The sequence below is a fragment of the Lissotriton helveticus genome, chromosome 5_1, assembly GCF_964261635.1.
Source record: "Lissotriton helveticus chromosome 5_1, aLisHel1.1, whole genome shotgun sequence".
Lineage (NCBI taxonomy): Eukaryota > Metazoa > Chordata > Amphibia > Caudata > Salamandridae > Lissotriton > Lissotriton helveticus.
In genome coordinates, this window is record NC_136065.1 from 2,115,175,500 (window position 1) to 2,115,193,064 (window position 17,565).

At 47.2% G+C, this 17,565-nt stretch overlaps 1 protein-coding gene across 1 annotated transcript in view; it reads left to right on the forward strand.

Moving 5' to 3' along the window:
* SETX (senataxin) overlaps positions 1–17,565 on the forward strand; it is a 570,564-nt gene that overhangs the window by 501,707 nt on the left and 51,292 nt on the right. The window contains exon 19 of the mRNA XM_078646176.1: positions 6,176–6,283. Within this exon, the coding sequence (XP_078502302.1) occupies positions 6,176–6,283 (108 nt within the window). The remainder of the gene's footprint in view (positions 1–6,175; positions 6,284–17,565) is intronic.

The following is a 17,565-nucleotide window of genomic DNA, read 5'->3' on the forward strand; positions in this document are numbered from 1 at the left end:
GCATACTGGGTAATTAGCATTTTCCTTCATCCCCTTTGGAACACCATAGAGTCTATTTGTCCACCACTGCCTTCCGGCTATGGTCAGCACAGTTGATTTGATCGCCCCGCCTTCCAGCTAAACTCCGAAATCTATATTAGGGGCCAGCTTGTACACTGCCTGATAAAGAAAGTAAAAAAATTGAAGCGGTGGGCAAAAGGATTGTGGCGCAGTCAGCCAACCATTGGTGTTTTGCGAACTGTATCGGCCTTCTTTCAAAGTAGTACGAGATGGAGAAACCTACTCCAATACCCGGCCCACCCCCCTCACTGCCGCCCCACCCCGGACAACAAAAAACAGGGTCAGGAACTTGTCTCAAGCGCGACCACGACGTGACAACCTGCGTTGACTGGTGCACCACAAGGCCTTGAACGCTCCCTCAACCTCCTTGCCACTCGATGTGTGACACCATGGTGCTTTCGATCCTGGTCAAGAGGAACGTCTCAGAATCTGTTGCAGAGCCCAAGATCTCTTCGCACTCCAAGTTGTCTGGTAAGTCCCCCCAAGTGCAAGAAGAGTAGAAGTCGTACAGGTCTTCAACTTCGCCCCTTCCATTAGTCATCTGACTTGGCGAGGGAGTGTTGTCATTCAATGCCTGGCTCCGCGGTTGAGCCTGCACCTGGGCAGCCCCACGTCTCCTTGAGTTCCCTTGGAGCCTGAGCGACCCCCGGACTCCGCGCTGTAGTGCTTCAAAGATAGCAGAACTACTGGTACTTCGTACTGTCCATGGGCCCCTGCCAACCCCAGTCCACCGTTGCGCTTCTTTCATGTCCGAGGAAGGGGCTTCCAGCTGCGTCTTTACCAGCCCAGCCACCATGGTGTGCATGCTTCCCAGTCTCTGTATTACTGAGGACGAGATCCCCACAGACCTTGTGGGTTGGTAAGCCAGAGGTTGGGCCAGTCCACCACTCCTCTGGCAGCCTCCAAACCTCGGTCCTCATACCAACATGGGCGCTGTAGGTCTATAACATCAGACTACTGTGTTCTTCAAACTGTCCTTTCATGACTACCCGTCTATGTATGCCAACCACTTGCGACGGGCTGACTGAGTACCATCTCTTCTTTCTTCGCTAGGAAGTGACAACTCTCTTGGCCAAGGGAGCCACAGAGAGGATGCCGACGCCAGAAGTAGGCTGTGGTTTCCCAGTGCCCAAGAAAGACAGAAGCCTTCTTCGCCCTCTCAATTTCTTCCTCAAGAAGAAGTTCAAAATGCTCACGCTCGCTCAAGACCTGTCTGCCCTGGACCCTGGAGACTGGATGGTAGCGTTGGACTCTACATTCGTATCCTGATTGATGTCTGGAGCACAGCACAGTTTTGGCTAGTAATATCACAACTTGATGTGGTCAAGAAAAAACAGTGTTAGCAGCAATGTTTTATTAAACTTGACCAGCAAAATTGGCCAACACAGGTATTAACTGGTATTGTTTAGTATCTATCACACACGAACTGTACATATGTATTCAACAAAATACAGTGCAAATTAGACACGTCCTTCTCGCACTACAGAAGAACATCAAGATACAGCCATGAAGTGTAATTGGTCCAAGCACAGCCAACTTGTGTTTTGCCTTTGACTAAGACTTCCTCAGGGATGCATAAGAGTACATGCATGTTGTCACAGATGTTAATTTGCGAATTGGTTATCACCTTTAGATACATATATACATTACTGTCCTGCCTGCCCACAGTTTTACCTGCGGTTCACGGTGGGTCACGGGCACTTTGTTTGCTGTGCCTCCTTTTGGCCTTACCAGCAGCCCATGGGTGTTCACCAAGGTGATGGTAGTTGTTTCAGCTTATCTTTAGAGATCAGGGGTGCCATTCTCCCCCTTTCTTGACTGGCTATTGAAGGCAAGCTCACCCTAAGATGTCTCCCACCACCAGACTATGGCGAACCATTTGCACTCGCTGGGGTCTCGATCGACTTGCCTCCCGAATGGTGATTGATACCAATGTTTCAGCCTCTTTCCTGGATTTCAGTGAGACTGACTCTTAGGTTGCTGAGACTCTTGGCCGCCTGCATCCTGCGTTTGGCACATGCCCTATGGCATAAATGTGCTCTGCAGTGGCACCGGAGGTTCCAGTGGGCGTAGCATCAGGTGAATTACCAGATCTTGGAGGAGAACTGCAAAAGATCTTCAGTGGTGATTAACGAACCGCGATTGGGTCAGCGGCAGACTACTCTACATCTCCAAACCAGATCCAATAGTGGTGACAGAGGCTTCCATGCTGGGAAGGGCAACCATCTAGGAGAGGTGGCAATTGGGGACATTGGTCTCTGTAGGAATCCGAACTCCACATCAACCTACTGGAGCTATGGGCGATCCGGCTGCTGGCATTAAAAGCCTTTCTGCCCTGTGTCAAGGGAAGGTTAATGCAGGTATTCACAGACAACACCACCGCCATGTGTTAATGCAACAAACAGGGCAGAGCTGGGTCTTGGACCCTCTGTCAAGAGGCCTTGCCTGTCTGGACATGCCTGGAACATATGGGCATATCCCTGGTGGTTCATCACTTGACAGACTCTCTGAACGCCAGGGCAGGCACACTTATCGTAAGATGCCTGGCGGTTCATAAATGGTGTCTCCATCCATAGGTGGTGTGAGGTTTTGTTCAGTTGTCGGGAGAGCCTTGGTTTTCGCAACCGCTGAAAACACACAATGTCAGCAATTCTGCGTGCTGGAGTTTCCAAGGATGCGGTCTGGACTATCCCTGGTTTTACAATCTCCACTTCCTTGGACCATGAGGAATTGAGCTGATCGCCCTGATAGCCTTTTAAGATTGAAAAGACTAAACACTGTAGAAGCACTCATTGGTAGGTGCATTACAGAATGCCACACCAGGGACCTACTGAGCCATTGACTGCCCTCTGTATTGAGAAGACCAAAGGTACCTATTCAGAAGGGAACGTCCATCCAGTATCCCAGCGAGCCACTGCTTCAGCATCCCAGAAATCCTCTCCTTGGAGGACTCGGACTACAAGGAGGAACAGTTTTCAGAGTCGCCAGGGAAACTGCACCAAAAACACTCCATCTGTGGATCAGTCCTATAGGGCTCGACCTTAGTAACAATCTTGCAGGCAGGGCAAAAAGTGGGTTTTTAAACCCCTAGACTATTTCACCAAGGCCTCTCCCGTTTGCATTGGGCACTACGACTGAACCCGCTCTGCACTGCCAGCCACTGCGTGCTCTAGAAAAACTTTTAGCGGAAGGTAAGGAGTCTCAAAATCAGGCCATGCCTTCCCAGCACTGAAGCACCGACCCGCAACCTTTGATGCGGAGGTCGACTCCAAGACCAGCTTCAACATTGAGCAGCACTACCGAGACCAGGGAGCTACAATAGGAAGCGAACATGAGGCAGAAGAAGCTTTACATTCACCCTACATCATGAAAGATTCTGGCTTGACCTCCCCAACAGGAGGTGGACCCAACACCTTTGAAGAAGAGGAAGCTGAAGTGTATGAAGGCTATCTTTAAGGAGCTGCAAATGCTCCCTATCTCAAAGAAACACAGGTAGCAAAAAACTAACTGTTTGTCAACCTTCCCCAACTCTATTATTCCACTACCATAGTCATCACTGTTGTCACCTTTCACCTCAGTACTCATTTCACACTGATTCTGATAAGGACAGGCCGTTTGACCCACAAAATTATTATTATTACTCTGTCGGATATGTGATGGGGATGATCCTTGGCAAGCCTACAGCAGGGACCATTAGGAGAACTCCAACCTTGGTTAAAGTCTTCACTCCCAGGTAGGATGACCGCATACCACGCTGTAATTTAAAGAGCAAGAGATCACCAAAAGGTGAAGCTGCAATCATCAAGGAAGAAATGGACTTCTGGTTGAGTCCTTGCCTTACCCAAAGAAGTCTATTCAGTTCCTCTCCATGCTTAAGAGCATGACCAACTGAGCAGCAGAGAATTTCAAGAAGCAATCAATGTCATCATGGTTGCACCACAAATTCAGAAAATATACAGGCTGGAGTCTGATGACCTACTTTACATCAGCGGCCTGTACCGCTTGACTCTTCTGATAATCATACAGCTTAGAAGGAGGTTAGTCGCCAGGGAACAGGTAGACAGCCAAACGATTGATGCTACCGGGAAGCAAAATGCGTAGCCTGTCCTCTCAAGGTATGACCGACATCATTGGGAGGAGATGTAACAGCTGATCAAACATCTCCCCAATGCCTGCTGCAAATGTGGCAGAGTGCTGGTGCAAGAGGAGATAATTATCTCCAATGCAAATGTTTCTGTATATTATATACTGCAGGTTTATCCTCTAAGATAATAAATACCAGTGTCATTCTCAGAAGATATGCCCTGCTTTTGGTATCTGTGTTGCGCTCAGAAGTCCAAGAACTTCTCATCGTCACCCCCTTTGATGGCAAGTAGCTGTTTGGTCCACAAGTGGACATGATAAAGAAAGACACTGATAACAGTGAAAGCTACAGGGCACTCTCGACACAAACTGGAACAAATCCGTTGTCGGTCACCAGCAGGCACAAAGGAATGTAAAACTGGCAGCAGCACCTCCGCTTTCTGGCTTTCAGAAGCATTATCCCTTTCTCGAGGGACAAACCCAAAAGGCATACACCAGAGAAGACTTTAAAGGAAGCAGTAGAGGCAGCCCTGGGAAGGGTGACTCTTCCTCTGACAGTGACTTCCCAGCGATTCCCCTGATTACACTACACCTGTTGGGGAAGGATCAGGTTATTCCTTTTACAGTATTCTAATTACTGTAGGACTCCCACCTTGACCACAGGGATGATTCAATCATGTGGATCTATGAGAGATAACCTACTGGAGAACTACATTGTACAGGTAACTAACTTGTGTTTTTTCCTGTCGAGGAAAAGCATCATTAGTCCCTATTCTTTACAATAGGAGTGTTGCCTTCCAAATACTATTACCTTGTCTTTTAGCTCTGTATGTCCCTCAAGAGCGTGGCTTAAGGTACTCTGCTCTGCAGTGGCCTCCCACCGTTGCCTACAGAATATGCCCCTTTACTCATGTTTGCACAGGGGGCTAATAAAGAGTCTGTCTTCCTACAAAAGACCTGATTTTGAGTTTGGTGGACAGGTTACTCCTTTACTAGTGTGATGCATATCCTATCCTCTGTATTGCAGGCACATTATATCCAACAACGCTTGTACTATGGCTGACATGATATACATTATGTTTGTGAAGGAGTAACTTGTCCGCCAAACTTCAAGTTGTGCCCAAAGTCTCTCACAATCTTCAGCCGGTGTGTAACACACTCCACAACTTGGAATTCTCCAACCTAAAGATTCCCATCTGGTTCCTTGCCAAAGACTCTGATGTATGCACCCTATACTAGGCACTGCTTTTGGGGTGGCTTTTCTTCCCTGTGAAACGGTGGGGCCCCTAACACAAATAAAGCATCACTTCCCGATGAGACCAGGAGCTGGGCATTTCAAAATCTCCTTGGCATTCGGGCATTACATATTCACATAATAGACGTAGTGTATTTGTAAGAATCCTGTTAGCGTTTTATCTTGCACTGTAGACCATTCCCAAGCATTAAGAGGTAAGCAGTCAGAGAATCGAAATCTCCTTGAAGGTAATTTTCCATAATTTGTCACTTCATGGCATTGATTCACAAAGCCCCTCTGTATTTGGGGCAGTGTAGGTGTTGACCATTTACTAGCCAGTACTAAATCTCTGCTCTTTTTTCATGAAAAGCAATATTATCTGAAAACACTATTTAATGTGTTTTAGGACCGTATGGTTTTATTCCTTACCACGCACCTAGTGCCACCTGCCTTCCCCATTTCTTTAATGTTATTTGTTGGTTATTTCTCTGATGCTGTTTCTGGGCGGCAATGAAAAGGTGATCAAGGAAACTGGGACAGGTAAAATTAACCGGTGCAGTGATAATTCTGTCACAGTCGAGGATTGACAGAGTTCAAGGCTTTTGGCTGCAGTTATCTTTCTGTTCTAGTTTTACACCTTTGTAAGCTTGTGAGGAAGTGCTGTAAAATGAACATTACTTTTTAAACTAAATGGGTTTCTCCTGGAAGTCACTTAATGTACCTGCTTTCTACATTAAACGTGTTAATGATGTTTCTCAGATGTTCAATAGTTTATAATGTTTTTCTTCTGCCTCCTAGTCAGGGCAAGCTTGTGAAGTGGAGACACTCATCCCGCTTATCCACCGCTGTTCTAAGCTTATCCTAGTTGGTGACCCAGAGCAACTCCCAGCCACCGTCATCTCCACGGTAAGTCTCTTCTGCCCTGCAGCAGGTTTCTTCTTCAGAGCTTCATGGGTGGGGTACGAATCAGCATAAGTGGGCATTGTCCTGAAATATGTGCGCTGCTGGGGACAGCCTTGGGGAGGCATCACCCTTTTTGTTATGCCCTGATGGGGCTCAGTGTGAGTGGACACTATCTTGGGAGTATCTGCCCTGCTTGAAATTTGCACATGTGGGCACTGTCCTCCTGGAGTGAGTGCCCTGCTGGACACCAGAGAGTGGGCATTGTCCTGGAGTGCTCGCCCTGCTGGGAATCTGTGTGAGTGGGCACTGTCCTAGAGAGTGTCGCCTATGCGGGATCAGCTTCAGTGTTCCCTATACTTACTTTACTCCGTGTGCGATGGTGCAAGATCACTCTCCGTTGCAACCAAGGCTATATGCGCCAAGCATCTGATTATGCAAGCGAGTGCTGCGCTAAGCAACATAAATCTGTGACAATTACCATCCCAAACTTCTGTTTACAAGAGCACAAACAGGTGCATTACACACAACTCTATATAATAAGGTATTGAGACCATTTTGCAACACAGATAGATGCCCTTATGACGTGAATTGTTCACCATAGATTTAGAAAAGGACAGAACATAGAAAGTTGTGCCATTATAAGATGTTACTGAACAGCAGGGTTAGAAGGAGACAGCTTTTGAGCTCGATCTGAGATCCCTGTGAAATATGCTGACATTTTCAGTGGCTGTATGTTGTCTGCTTTATTGTTACTAACAAGAATAGGCAGATTGTGAAGGGGCTTTCTTATTTAAAATTTGAGTTGACCCAAAACAAAGGCCTCATTTAAGGTGCCGTTAGCCCTATTTTTATTCAACAAGAAGACTGGCTGGGGGTCTCCTGGAACCTAATACATATATGCCAAAGCAATGGAGGGGTAACAAAGGTACATAACTTATCACTTTACAAGTCAAGTACTTAGGAGAAACATTTGAGAATGGTTTTTGTCTTTGAGTACACCTTAATTATAACATATATGCATTTACTTTAACAAGGTAGGAATATGTTAAGAGTGCATAGCTGGTTGAAACAAGAAGTCTGAATTTAAAATGTAACAGTGCTGGGTCTGTCTCTCTATTTATAAGACTTTTATTACTACTTTTTAGCAGCTTTATTAGACAAATTGAGAAATAAAACAATAAGGTTTTTAAAACCATACCTTGCAGTTTGTTAGCAGCTTGTTTAGGCTGGTTCATAGCGTACTGTGCTGTATTATAAGGGTGGTAATTTATGAACTGCAGGTAATAATGGATATGTTGCAAAAGCAAAAACCCTCTTACCTATCTACAATCAAAATTTGTGATTTGCATGTTACATAGTGTGCATTACAGGAGATATATTAGCAATCAGTGCATCATTATGCATCAAAACTGCTTCTAGAGAAAACAATTAGATCTCTCCAGAAATCGCATTAACCACTAGAGTTGTCCTACTGCTACTATTTTCCCGTGAGATTTTCTGGGCACACATCATCTCTGTAGAAGGCTTCTTAACACCGTAAGATATTTTAAAATGCAGCCTTTGTGATCAGTTGTGCCAGAATAGATTTACTGTTAAAAAGTGTCCATTTTGTCAATTTCTTTGCAGCAGAGTTTGAAAAAAGTAAAGATATGTAAAGATATGTTTGACAGCCAGACTGATTTTTATGAATCCGTTTCACGTCACTTCACCCCCTTTCTGTGCCACGCCTTGACCACCAATGTATGGGTTTGCACATCAATGAGTTCTTTGTAATGGGTTCATGGTGAATTGGCAAAAAAGTGCATGTTGTTCTAAGATCAGTACCAACAGGATAAAAGCAGCACCATATTAAATGGTATGACTTGGAAAGTGTTGCACTTTCATTTGCACAAGGTGAGCCATGAAAATATTTGGAATGTAAAACATTCAACAAACAACATGTTGGGATATGATATGGTTGCATATGATAAAGTTGTCCTGGAAAGCGGAAACCTTCAAATGCGATGTGATACAAGATGAGGCTTTCACTATATCATTTTGTTTTCAGATATGGGGAGATTAACTGATTTTACCCAGAGTCACAGTATGTTGAAAATGCACACTTTGGCAACATTCTCCCTTGGAGGCTAAAACTGCCTTTGGTTAATTTAAGGGCATTTCAGAAGCTTTTCTGGGGGGTGAGCACAACAAATAAAATTGATGTGAGCGTGGACTTCGGCTTCTCTGTTCCATAGACGAAAGCACTGTCATTACACCACACTGTGTCTGCAGACCTTAGCAGCCTCCTGACATTAACAAAGCAAGCAGCAGCTGTAGAAGCTTTAAGCTCTTTAATGTGCAGCATATCTAGCTTGTCCATAATAGCTGCTCTTCCGTCTGGCCTTTTAAAAGTGCTGCCACAACTCCTCGTACTTTGCCAAGAAAGTGACATTTTAACGCCATTCATCAGCAGGTATTCAAGCATGTGGTTGCGATAAGGCTCTTGGTGATGTGCGCGCTTTGCAAGTGTGTGTGTGCGCGAGCATGCCCTCACATGTTGGAGGAAGCTATGATCCACTTGGGTGGGCACTGTTCTGGTGTAAGCACCCTTCTTTACTATGTGCCCTGATAGGGACTAGCATGGATGGGCACTGTCCTGTAGCAAGTACCCTGCCAAGATTCAGTGGGAGGGGGAACCCTGTTTTACTGTGTGCCCTCCTGCTCATCGTGGATGGGCTCTGTCCTGGAGTTTGTGCCTGGATGGCAATTAGCGAGAGTGGGCCCCTCCTTTACTGTGTGCTCTGATGGGAAGCAAGAAGAGTGGGCACCCTGGGGATCAGTGCGGGTGAACACTGCCCTGGAGTATGTGCCCAGCTGAGAATCATAGTGGGTGGGCACAGTCTTAAAAACCCTGCCAGGGATCAACATGGGTGGGCACTGTATTGTAGTAAGTGGGCAAATCAGAAATAGTGGACCTCTCCTTTTCTGTGTGCCCTGGTGGGAAGTAACAAGATGGGCAGCCTGGGCCCAGGACTATGTGCCCAGCTGAAAATCATAGTGGGTGGACACTATCCTAGAGTATGCACCCAGTCGGGGATCATTATGGTAGGCACCCTTCTTTACTACTTTCCCTGCCGGGGATCAGTGTAGATGGGTGGTATTCTAGAGTATGTGCCCAGTCGAGGATCATTATGTGTAAGCACCCTTCTTTACTACGTTTCTTGCTGGGGGTCAGTGTAGATGGGTGCTATCCTGGAGTATGCACCCACTCTGGGATCATTATGTGTAAGCACCCTTCTTTACTACGTTTCTTGCCGGGGGTCAGTGTAGATGAGTGGTATCCTGGAGTATGCGCCCAGTCGGGGATCAATATGTGTAGGCACCATTCTTTACTACGTTTCTTGCTGGGGGTCAGTGTAGATGGGTGCTATCCTGGAGTATTTGCCCGGCTGGAAATCATTACGGGAGGCACCCTCCTTTACAGTGTGCCTTGCTGGGGATTAGCGTGGATGGATACTGTCCTGTAGTGTGTGTCCGGCTGGAAATCCATATGAGTGGGCACTGTCCTGAAGGGTGTGCCCAGGCTGGGAAGGAGTGTCTTACAGCATTTCCAGGCCATGTCCCTCTTGATCTTCCGTGCCTGTTCAATGGTAGGGGCGTAGGGTGGTGAAAGGAAACAGCAGAATATGTTCATTATTGCTAGTGAGCACCTTTATTGAGACCAGGGTAAAGGTTCGCTTGCAGCACATACTTGTTACCTGCAAAGAAAGGACTCCTGAAGCATGATTCTCCCTACGGTAAGAATCACCTGACCTTTAGCTGCCATTGCATTGCTCACTGTTCTCAGAAGGGTTTTATATTCGGTCTTCTCGGTGTCGCCCTCCACAAACACTTCTGTGTACAGTCTGAGTATGATATGGGGAAAAGGAAATGTTCGAGGCATGTGGGCTGCTGAATTTATATCTATGCATAGATCGCCGCCTAGTGTTGGGTCCGGATGATTGCACATTGTTGTCCTGGAAGAGTCTTCGAAGTATCACGAGATAGGTGGCTCCTCCCTTGGACTACAGTGCGCATGGGCATCCTCTCCATCTTCAGATTGTTTTTTTCCGCCATTGGGTTCGAATGTACCTTCTCGACTCCAGTTCGGAATATACTTTAAATACTTTCGCGAGGCCAAAAGGCCTTCGGGGCGTCGGTATTGTCTCTCGTTCGGTGCCCAGTATTTCATCCAGTTCTTCGAACAGGACGTCGGAGATCGTTTTACCTTCGGCAACTAGGCCCCGACGAGCGTCGACGATGGAACGGAGCCCGTTCAAGAGATGCCCCGTCTGCAACTCCAAATACCCTTACATCGATGTGCACCCGGTGTGCAACAAGTGCCTATCCCCGGACCACGACGAGGCCAGTTGCATGGCCTGTTCCAAGTTCCGGTCGAAGAAAACACTTCAGCTTCGACGTGCTGCGAGGCAGTCGGCCCAGCAAACAGCGCCAGATCCAGAAGATATCTTCGAGGCAGACGTCGTCGAGGGTGACTATCAAGAGGATCCGGACCAGCGGTCGGACCCTGCATCAGAGCACGAATCTCACTATAGTGTCGACGAAGACATCGTCGAGGTAGGAGACGACGCAGATGCCATCGGAGCCATCGATGACGACTCAAGCGATGAGCAGGGACCTTCCGCACTCGCGGGGCCCGATACCGACACTACACTCTCTACGGCTCAGGTCGAGGCATCGCCGGAAGGCCTTAGCCAAGATCTTTACCCGCATTCTATAGCCCCGCGTCCAGGCCCGGCTAAGAATACGTCTTCGGAGCCATCGATCAATCAGCCACTTTCAGCTGCAAAACCGAAACCGACAGCACCTGTATTGAAACCAAAACTGATGACGTCAGTCCTCGGCTCGACGACTTTGGATTCGTCGGCTCCAATGCCATCTAAAAGTGTCGTTAACCCTTCGGGGTCACAAGGCGTCGACCCGAAACAGGGGACGCCGAAGACTCTCTCTGCCGTCAAGCACGTCGCGCTGACGCTGTCGACGTCCACGCCTAAAGCTGGCGACACCGGCAAAGGACTCAAAGCTAAAAAGCATGTCGATCCGAAACTTCCAGCCTCGGCGTCAATCTCCGGCAAGGCCTTTGAGTCGAAGAGCGCACCCGACCCGAAAGAGCACGTCGCGTCGAAGCAAAAAGGCGTACCTGTTGCGCACCAACAGCTCGAATCGACGCAAGTCCGCAAGCAGCCAAGTGATCCTAAAAAGTTGGCCGGATCAAAGACGGCGGCACCCTCAAAACCGGCCGGCTCGTCTCCACTGCTTTCGCAACCTATTAAATATGGACTACCCCCAACCGCTCGACCAAAAAACGTCGAACCACAAAAAAGCACCGACACTACCAAAAAAGTGTCGACGCTTTCCAGGCGTCAGTCCACTGAAGAGGATGTCATTTACCAACCACCCTCCTATGACAATCAATCTAAACTCTTCATCGACTCGGATACAGGTATACTCACCATTTATAAACGGAAAATAGCTCCAGAAAGACCTTTGGAGTCATACAAAATCCCTCTTAAGAGAAAAAGAGACTCAGAAACGTTGCCTGTTCTCTCTGAACCTGTGGAGTCCTATGAACAGGACTATTCCTATTCACCCACACGCACCTATGAAGATATAGGGGAGGGGTACAATGAAGATGAGTTCAATTATCCTGCTGACACTGATCAGGATGAACAGCAAGCTTGGTCTGACCCTGTTGACCCTGGTGAGCCACAGACCACACCTGACACTCCATCCTATACCATCAAAACCTCGCCTACTGAAGATACTGCTGCGTTTAATGCTTTAATTGAAAGGGCAGCCAAAAACCATGATGTCGACATGCATGCTGACCCGGTAGAGGATGATTTTTTGTTTGATACTTTCTTAACTTCAGAAAGATCAGTAAAAACATTGCCTATGCTAAAAGGTGTCCTTAAACACGCTACTGACATCTTCAAGGAGACCACAAGGGCACGGGTTGTGAACCCAAGGATTGAAAAGAAGTACCGGCCTGCACCTGTGGACCCTACGTACATCAAAGGCCAGCTCCCGTTGGACACCCTCGTGGTGGCTAATGCTCGTAAACGGGCAAACTCTCAGACCAGTGGTGATGCTCCCCCTCCGGACAAAGAATCCAAAATCTTTGAAGCATCTGGCAAGTGAGTAGCGGCTCAAGCAGCAAATATTTGGAGGATCTCCAACACACAAGCCCTATTAGCCAGGGTGATGCACCGTTACATCGCAACTTTTACAACGGGAGTCTATTACAACGGAACTTTTACAACGCAGGATCCATTACATCGGATGCCATTACAACGCATGGCATTACATAGCAGATGCTATTACAACGCATGGCATTACATCGTAAGTATAGGTAAGTATTTAATTTTTATTTAATAAATTTAATTAATATTAATTATAATTAAAGGGTTTGGGTTTTGGGGTACAGGGGTGTTTTTAGGTTTCAGGGCAGGGTTTGGGTTTTGGGGTACAGGGGTGTTTTTAGGTTTTAGGGTAGGGTTTGGGTTTTGGGGTACAGGGGTGTTTTTAGGTTTCAGGGCAGGGTTTGGGGTTTGGGGTAAAGGGGTGTTTTTAGGTTTTAGGGCAGGGGTTGGGTTTTGGGGTACAGGGGTGTTTTTAGGTTTCAGGGCAGGGTTTGGGTTTTGGGGTACAGGGGTGTTTTTAGGTTTCAGGGCAGGGTTTGGGTTTTGGGGTACAGGGGTGTTTTTAGGTTTCAGGACAGGGTTTGGGTTTTGGGGTACAGGGGTGTTTTTAGGTTTCAGGGCAGGGTTTGGGTTTTGGGGTACAGGGGTGTTTTTAGGTTTCAGGGCAGGGTTTGGGTTTTGGGGTACAGGGGTGTTTTTAGGTTTTAGGGTAGGGTTTAGGTTTTGGGGTAAAGGGGTGTTTTTAGGTTTCAGGGCAGGGTTTGGGTTTTGGGGTACAGGGGTGTTTTTAGGTTTCAGGGCAGGGTTTGGGTTTTGGGGTACAGGGGTGTTTTAGGGTTCAGGGTTGGGTTTGTGCTTAGGGCTAATTAAATTATATTTACCATTTATAAATTAATTAAAATATATTTATTAAATTAAATTAATTATATTATATTAATTACATTTTTTAATTAAATTAATTAAATTAAATAAATTATTTTAATTAATTTAATTTAATTACAATTTTAAAAATATTTAAATTAAATTAATTTCATTATATTAATTAATTAAAATTAATTAAAATTTTTATTAAAATTAAATAAATAGATTTAAATCTATTAAATTAATTACTATTTTAAAATGTATTTTAATTAAATTAATTTAATTAAATTAACTTAATTACATTTTTTTTAAAAAGGTATACTTACGATGTAATGCCATGCGTTGTAATAGCATCTGCTATGTAATGCCATGCGTTGTAATGGCATACGATGTAATGGATCCTGCGTTGTAAAAATTCCGATGTAACGGAATGCGTTGTAAAAAACCGCGTTGTAGTGACACCAATCCTTAGCCAGATATGATAGGGCACACTACGACACGTTAGAGCAGCTACTGCAACACCTGCCTGAGACTTATAAGGAGGGAGCAGAAATGCTAATAGAGGAAGGGAAATTAATCTCCAATGCGTCCATCAAGTGTGCGCTGGATGCAGCAGACACGGCAGCTAGGGCCATAAACACAAGTGTGATGCTTAGAAGGCATGCCTGGCTACGCATCTCTGGTTTTAAGCCAGAGATACAAACTACTTTACTCAACCAGCCGGTTAACCCTGATTTTCTCTTTGGCCCTGATGTAGACACAACCCTTGAGAAAATTAAGAAAGACACTGAGACAGCAAAATCCATGGGGGCTCTGCAGTCACAACAGTTCAGGGGCGGTGCCTTTCGTCGCTCCGGTAACAGGGGAGCCTCCAGAGGTCCAGCATCACAGCAAGCCCAATACAACAGAGGGGGCTCGCAGACCACCTATAACAAAAACAATAGGGGTGGCTATTGTGGAAACAGCACCAAGGGCACAAGACGCGGAAATAATAATAATACCAGATCCTCCGCTTCCAATAAACAGTGACGTCTTGTCACTGCCCCCCGACCATATAACACCGGTCGGGGGAAGACTCCAGCAGTTCCTGCCAGTCTGGGAAAGCATAACCACAGACAGATGGGTGAGAGACATTATACACCACGGCTATTGTCTAGAACTAACCTCCACTCCACCCAACATACCCCCAAGTCACCGTCCTATGTCCGCAGAGCACATGCACTTATTGCAGCAGGAAGTCCTCTGCATGCTGCAAAAAGGGGCCATAGAACTCGTGCCTTTAGATCAGCGGGGTACAGGGGTGTACGCGCTGTACTTCTTAATCCCCAAAAAGGACGGGTCTCTCAGGCCCATTCTAGACCTCAGACCCCTAAACCAATACATCTTGTCAGAACATTTTCACATGCTCACTCTACAACAAGTTCTACCGTTGCTCAGTCAGGGAGACTTCCTAGCGACCCTAGATCTAAAAGACGCATATTTCCACATTCCCGTTCACCCAGGACACAGGAAATATCTCAGGTTCACTATAAACAACCAGCATTACCAGTTCAAGGTCCTGCCTTTCGGGGTCACTACTGCCCCCAGGGTGTTCACGAAGTGCTTAGCAACAGTGGCGGCGCACCTTCGGAGACAACACGTCCACGTCTATCCTTATCTGGACGACTGGCTCGTTCAAGCAAAGTTAGCCCAGCAATGTGCCAGCCACATGTCCCGCACAATTCAACTCCTACACAGTCTAGGATTTTCGCTCAATTACCCAAAATCACACCTTCAACCCGCACAGGTGCAACAATACTTGGGTGCGACACTCTAACGGCGACAGCGCACCCAAACGCAGGCAGGATCAACAGCATGCAATTGCTCATTCAGAAGTTCAGGCCACAACACTCGCTCCCAGCTCAAGTTTTCCTAAGACTGATAGGTATGATGGCCTCCTGCATCTTTATAGTCCCTCACGCAAGGCTACACATGCGTCCGCTTCAGGAATGCCTAGCACGACAGTGGAACCAGGCTCAAGGGCATCTAAAACACCTAGTGTTGGTGACCGGTCGTGCATACAACTCTCTGCATTGGTGGAACACACAAAACCTTTGCAGGGGACGACCGTTCCAGGAGCCTGTGCCACAGATCATACTAACGACGGACGCATCTCTCCAGGGTTGGGGAGCTATTGTGCTCCACTACACAGTGCAGGGACTATGGACAACGCAGCAAAAGAGGATGCACATCAACCACCTAGAGCTGATGGCAATCTTCATGGCAATGAAGGCATTCAAGGTACATCTGTGCAACAAGGTCGTGTTGATCCGGACGGACAACATGACGGCCATGTACTACATTCGGAAGCAGGGAGGTACACACTCTCCACAGTTGTCTCATCTGGCTCAGAGCATGTGGAAGTGGGCCATACAGAGGAACATCTTCCTCTTGGCGGAACACCTCCCCGGCAAGGACAATCAGATGGCGGATCTGCTCAGCAGGTACAGCCACCAAATGCACGAGTGGGAGATACATCCATCAGTACTCCGCCCGTACGTCCAGCAGTGGGGTCATCCAGAGATCGACCTATTTGCCACAAGGGAAAACGCAAAATGCCAAAGCTTTGCCGCCAGGTTCCGCACCCAGAGTCGCAGGGCAATGCAATATGGATGAACTGGTCAGGCAAATTTGCGTACGCTTTTCCCCCAGCACCTCTAATACCGCTGGTGGCACGAAAGCTAAAGCAGCACTCTATGACGCTCATCCTGGTTGCTCCAACGTGGGGACGCCAACCATGGTACACCACGTTTCTAGAACTTTCCGTGGTACCGCATCAAAGGCTGCAACTCACACCCAGACTTATGACGCAGAGCCATGGCGACATTCAGCACCCAGATCCGCAACAGCTCAACCTGGCGATCTGGCTCCTGAGGTCTTAGAGTTTGGCTACCTCAACTTGCCTCCTGACTGCATGGATATCATACGGGAGGCAAGAAAGCCCACCACCAGAGCATGCTACGCAGCCAAATGGAAGCGGTTTGTCATTTATTGCGTAGACCACAACATTGACCCGCTTGGCGCGTCCACGCACAACATCATTTGTTATCTGTTACATCGTTACAAATGCAATCTAGCATATGCTTCCATTCGAATTCATTTATCCGCCCTAGCGGCTTATCTGCAAAACAGGCAGCATCTCTCCCTTTTCAGAGTGCCTGCCATTAAAGCTTTTCTGGAGGGGCTCAAACGAGTCATTCCTCCCAGGACCCCGCCTGCTCCTGAATGGAATCTTAATGTGGTCCTCACCCGACTGATGGGTCCACCTTTTGAGCCTCTACATTCTTGCGAAATTCAGTTCTTAACATGGAAAGTGGCTTTCTTAATAGCCATTACGTCACTGCGACGTGTTAGTGAGCTCCAGGCGCTCACTGTACAGGAGCCATTCATTCAAATTCACTCCAACCGGGTGGTGCTGCGCACTAACCCTAAATTTCTTCCAAAGGTGGTTTCACAGTTCCATGTCAATCAAACTATTGAACTGCCTGTGTTCTTCCAAAATCCTGAGTCGGTGGCAGAAAGAATGCTCCACACTCTTGACGTCAAAAGGGCTTTGATGTACTACATTAATAGAACCAAAGATTTTAGGAAGACAAAACAACTTTTTGTTGCCTTTTCCGCACAACACAAGGGCAACCCCATTTCCAAAGCAGGTATAGCCAGGTGGATCGTTAAGTGTATTCAAATTTGCTATCACAAGGCTAAGCGCACTTTAACGATCCCCCCAAGGGCCCACTCCACCCGCAAGTTGGGGGCCTCCATGGCTTTCCTTGGAAATATCCCTTTAGAAGACATTTGTAGAGCAGCCACATGGTCTACCCCACACACATTTACAAAACACTACTGTGTAGATGTGCACTCCAGGCAGCTGTAGGGCAGGCTGTTCTAAAAACACTTTTTCAAACGTCTGCAGCTGGCACAGGCGGCCGCCACTAATGGAGGGACTGCTGTATATTCTATCTGGCAGGTAAACTGTGGCCCCTGGGACCTCCGAAACAGCCCAATGACAGTAGTACTTTTAGGTCCTGCCTAGGGGCAGGGAAGAACATCCATCCCCCCCCCCCCCACGCGGGGTTAAACCTCAATTAGGCTCGGGCCCAGTTCCGGGTCTCTCATGGGGCCAACGGGGCCCAGTCCAGCAATTTAGGTACTATCAGAGGGGGTTGGGGGGCCGGCAAGGCCCAACTATTGTTTCTCCCGGGG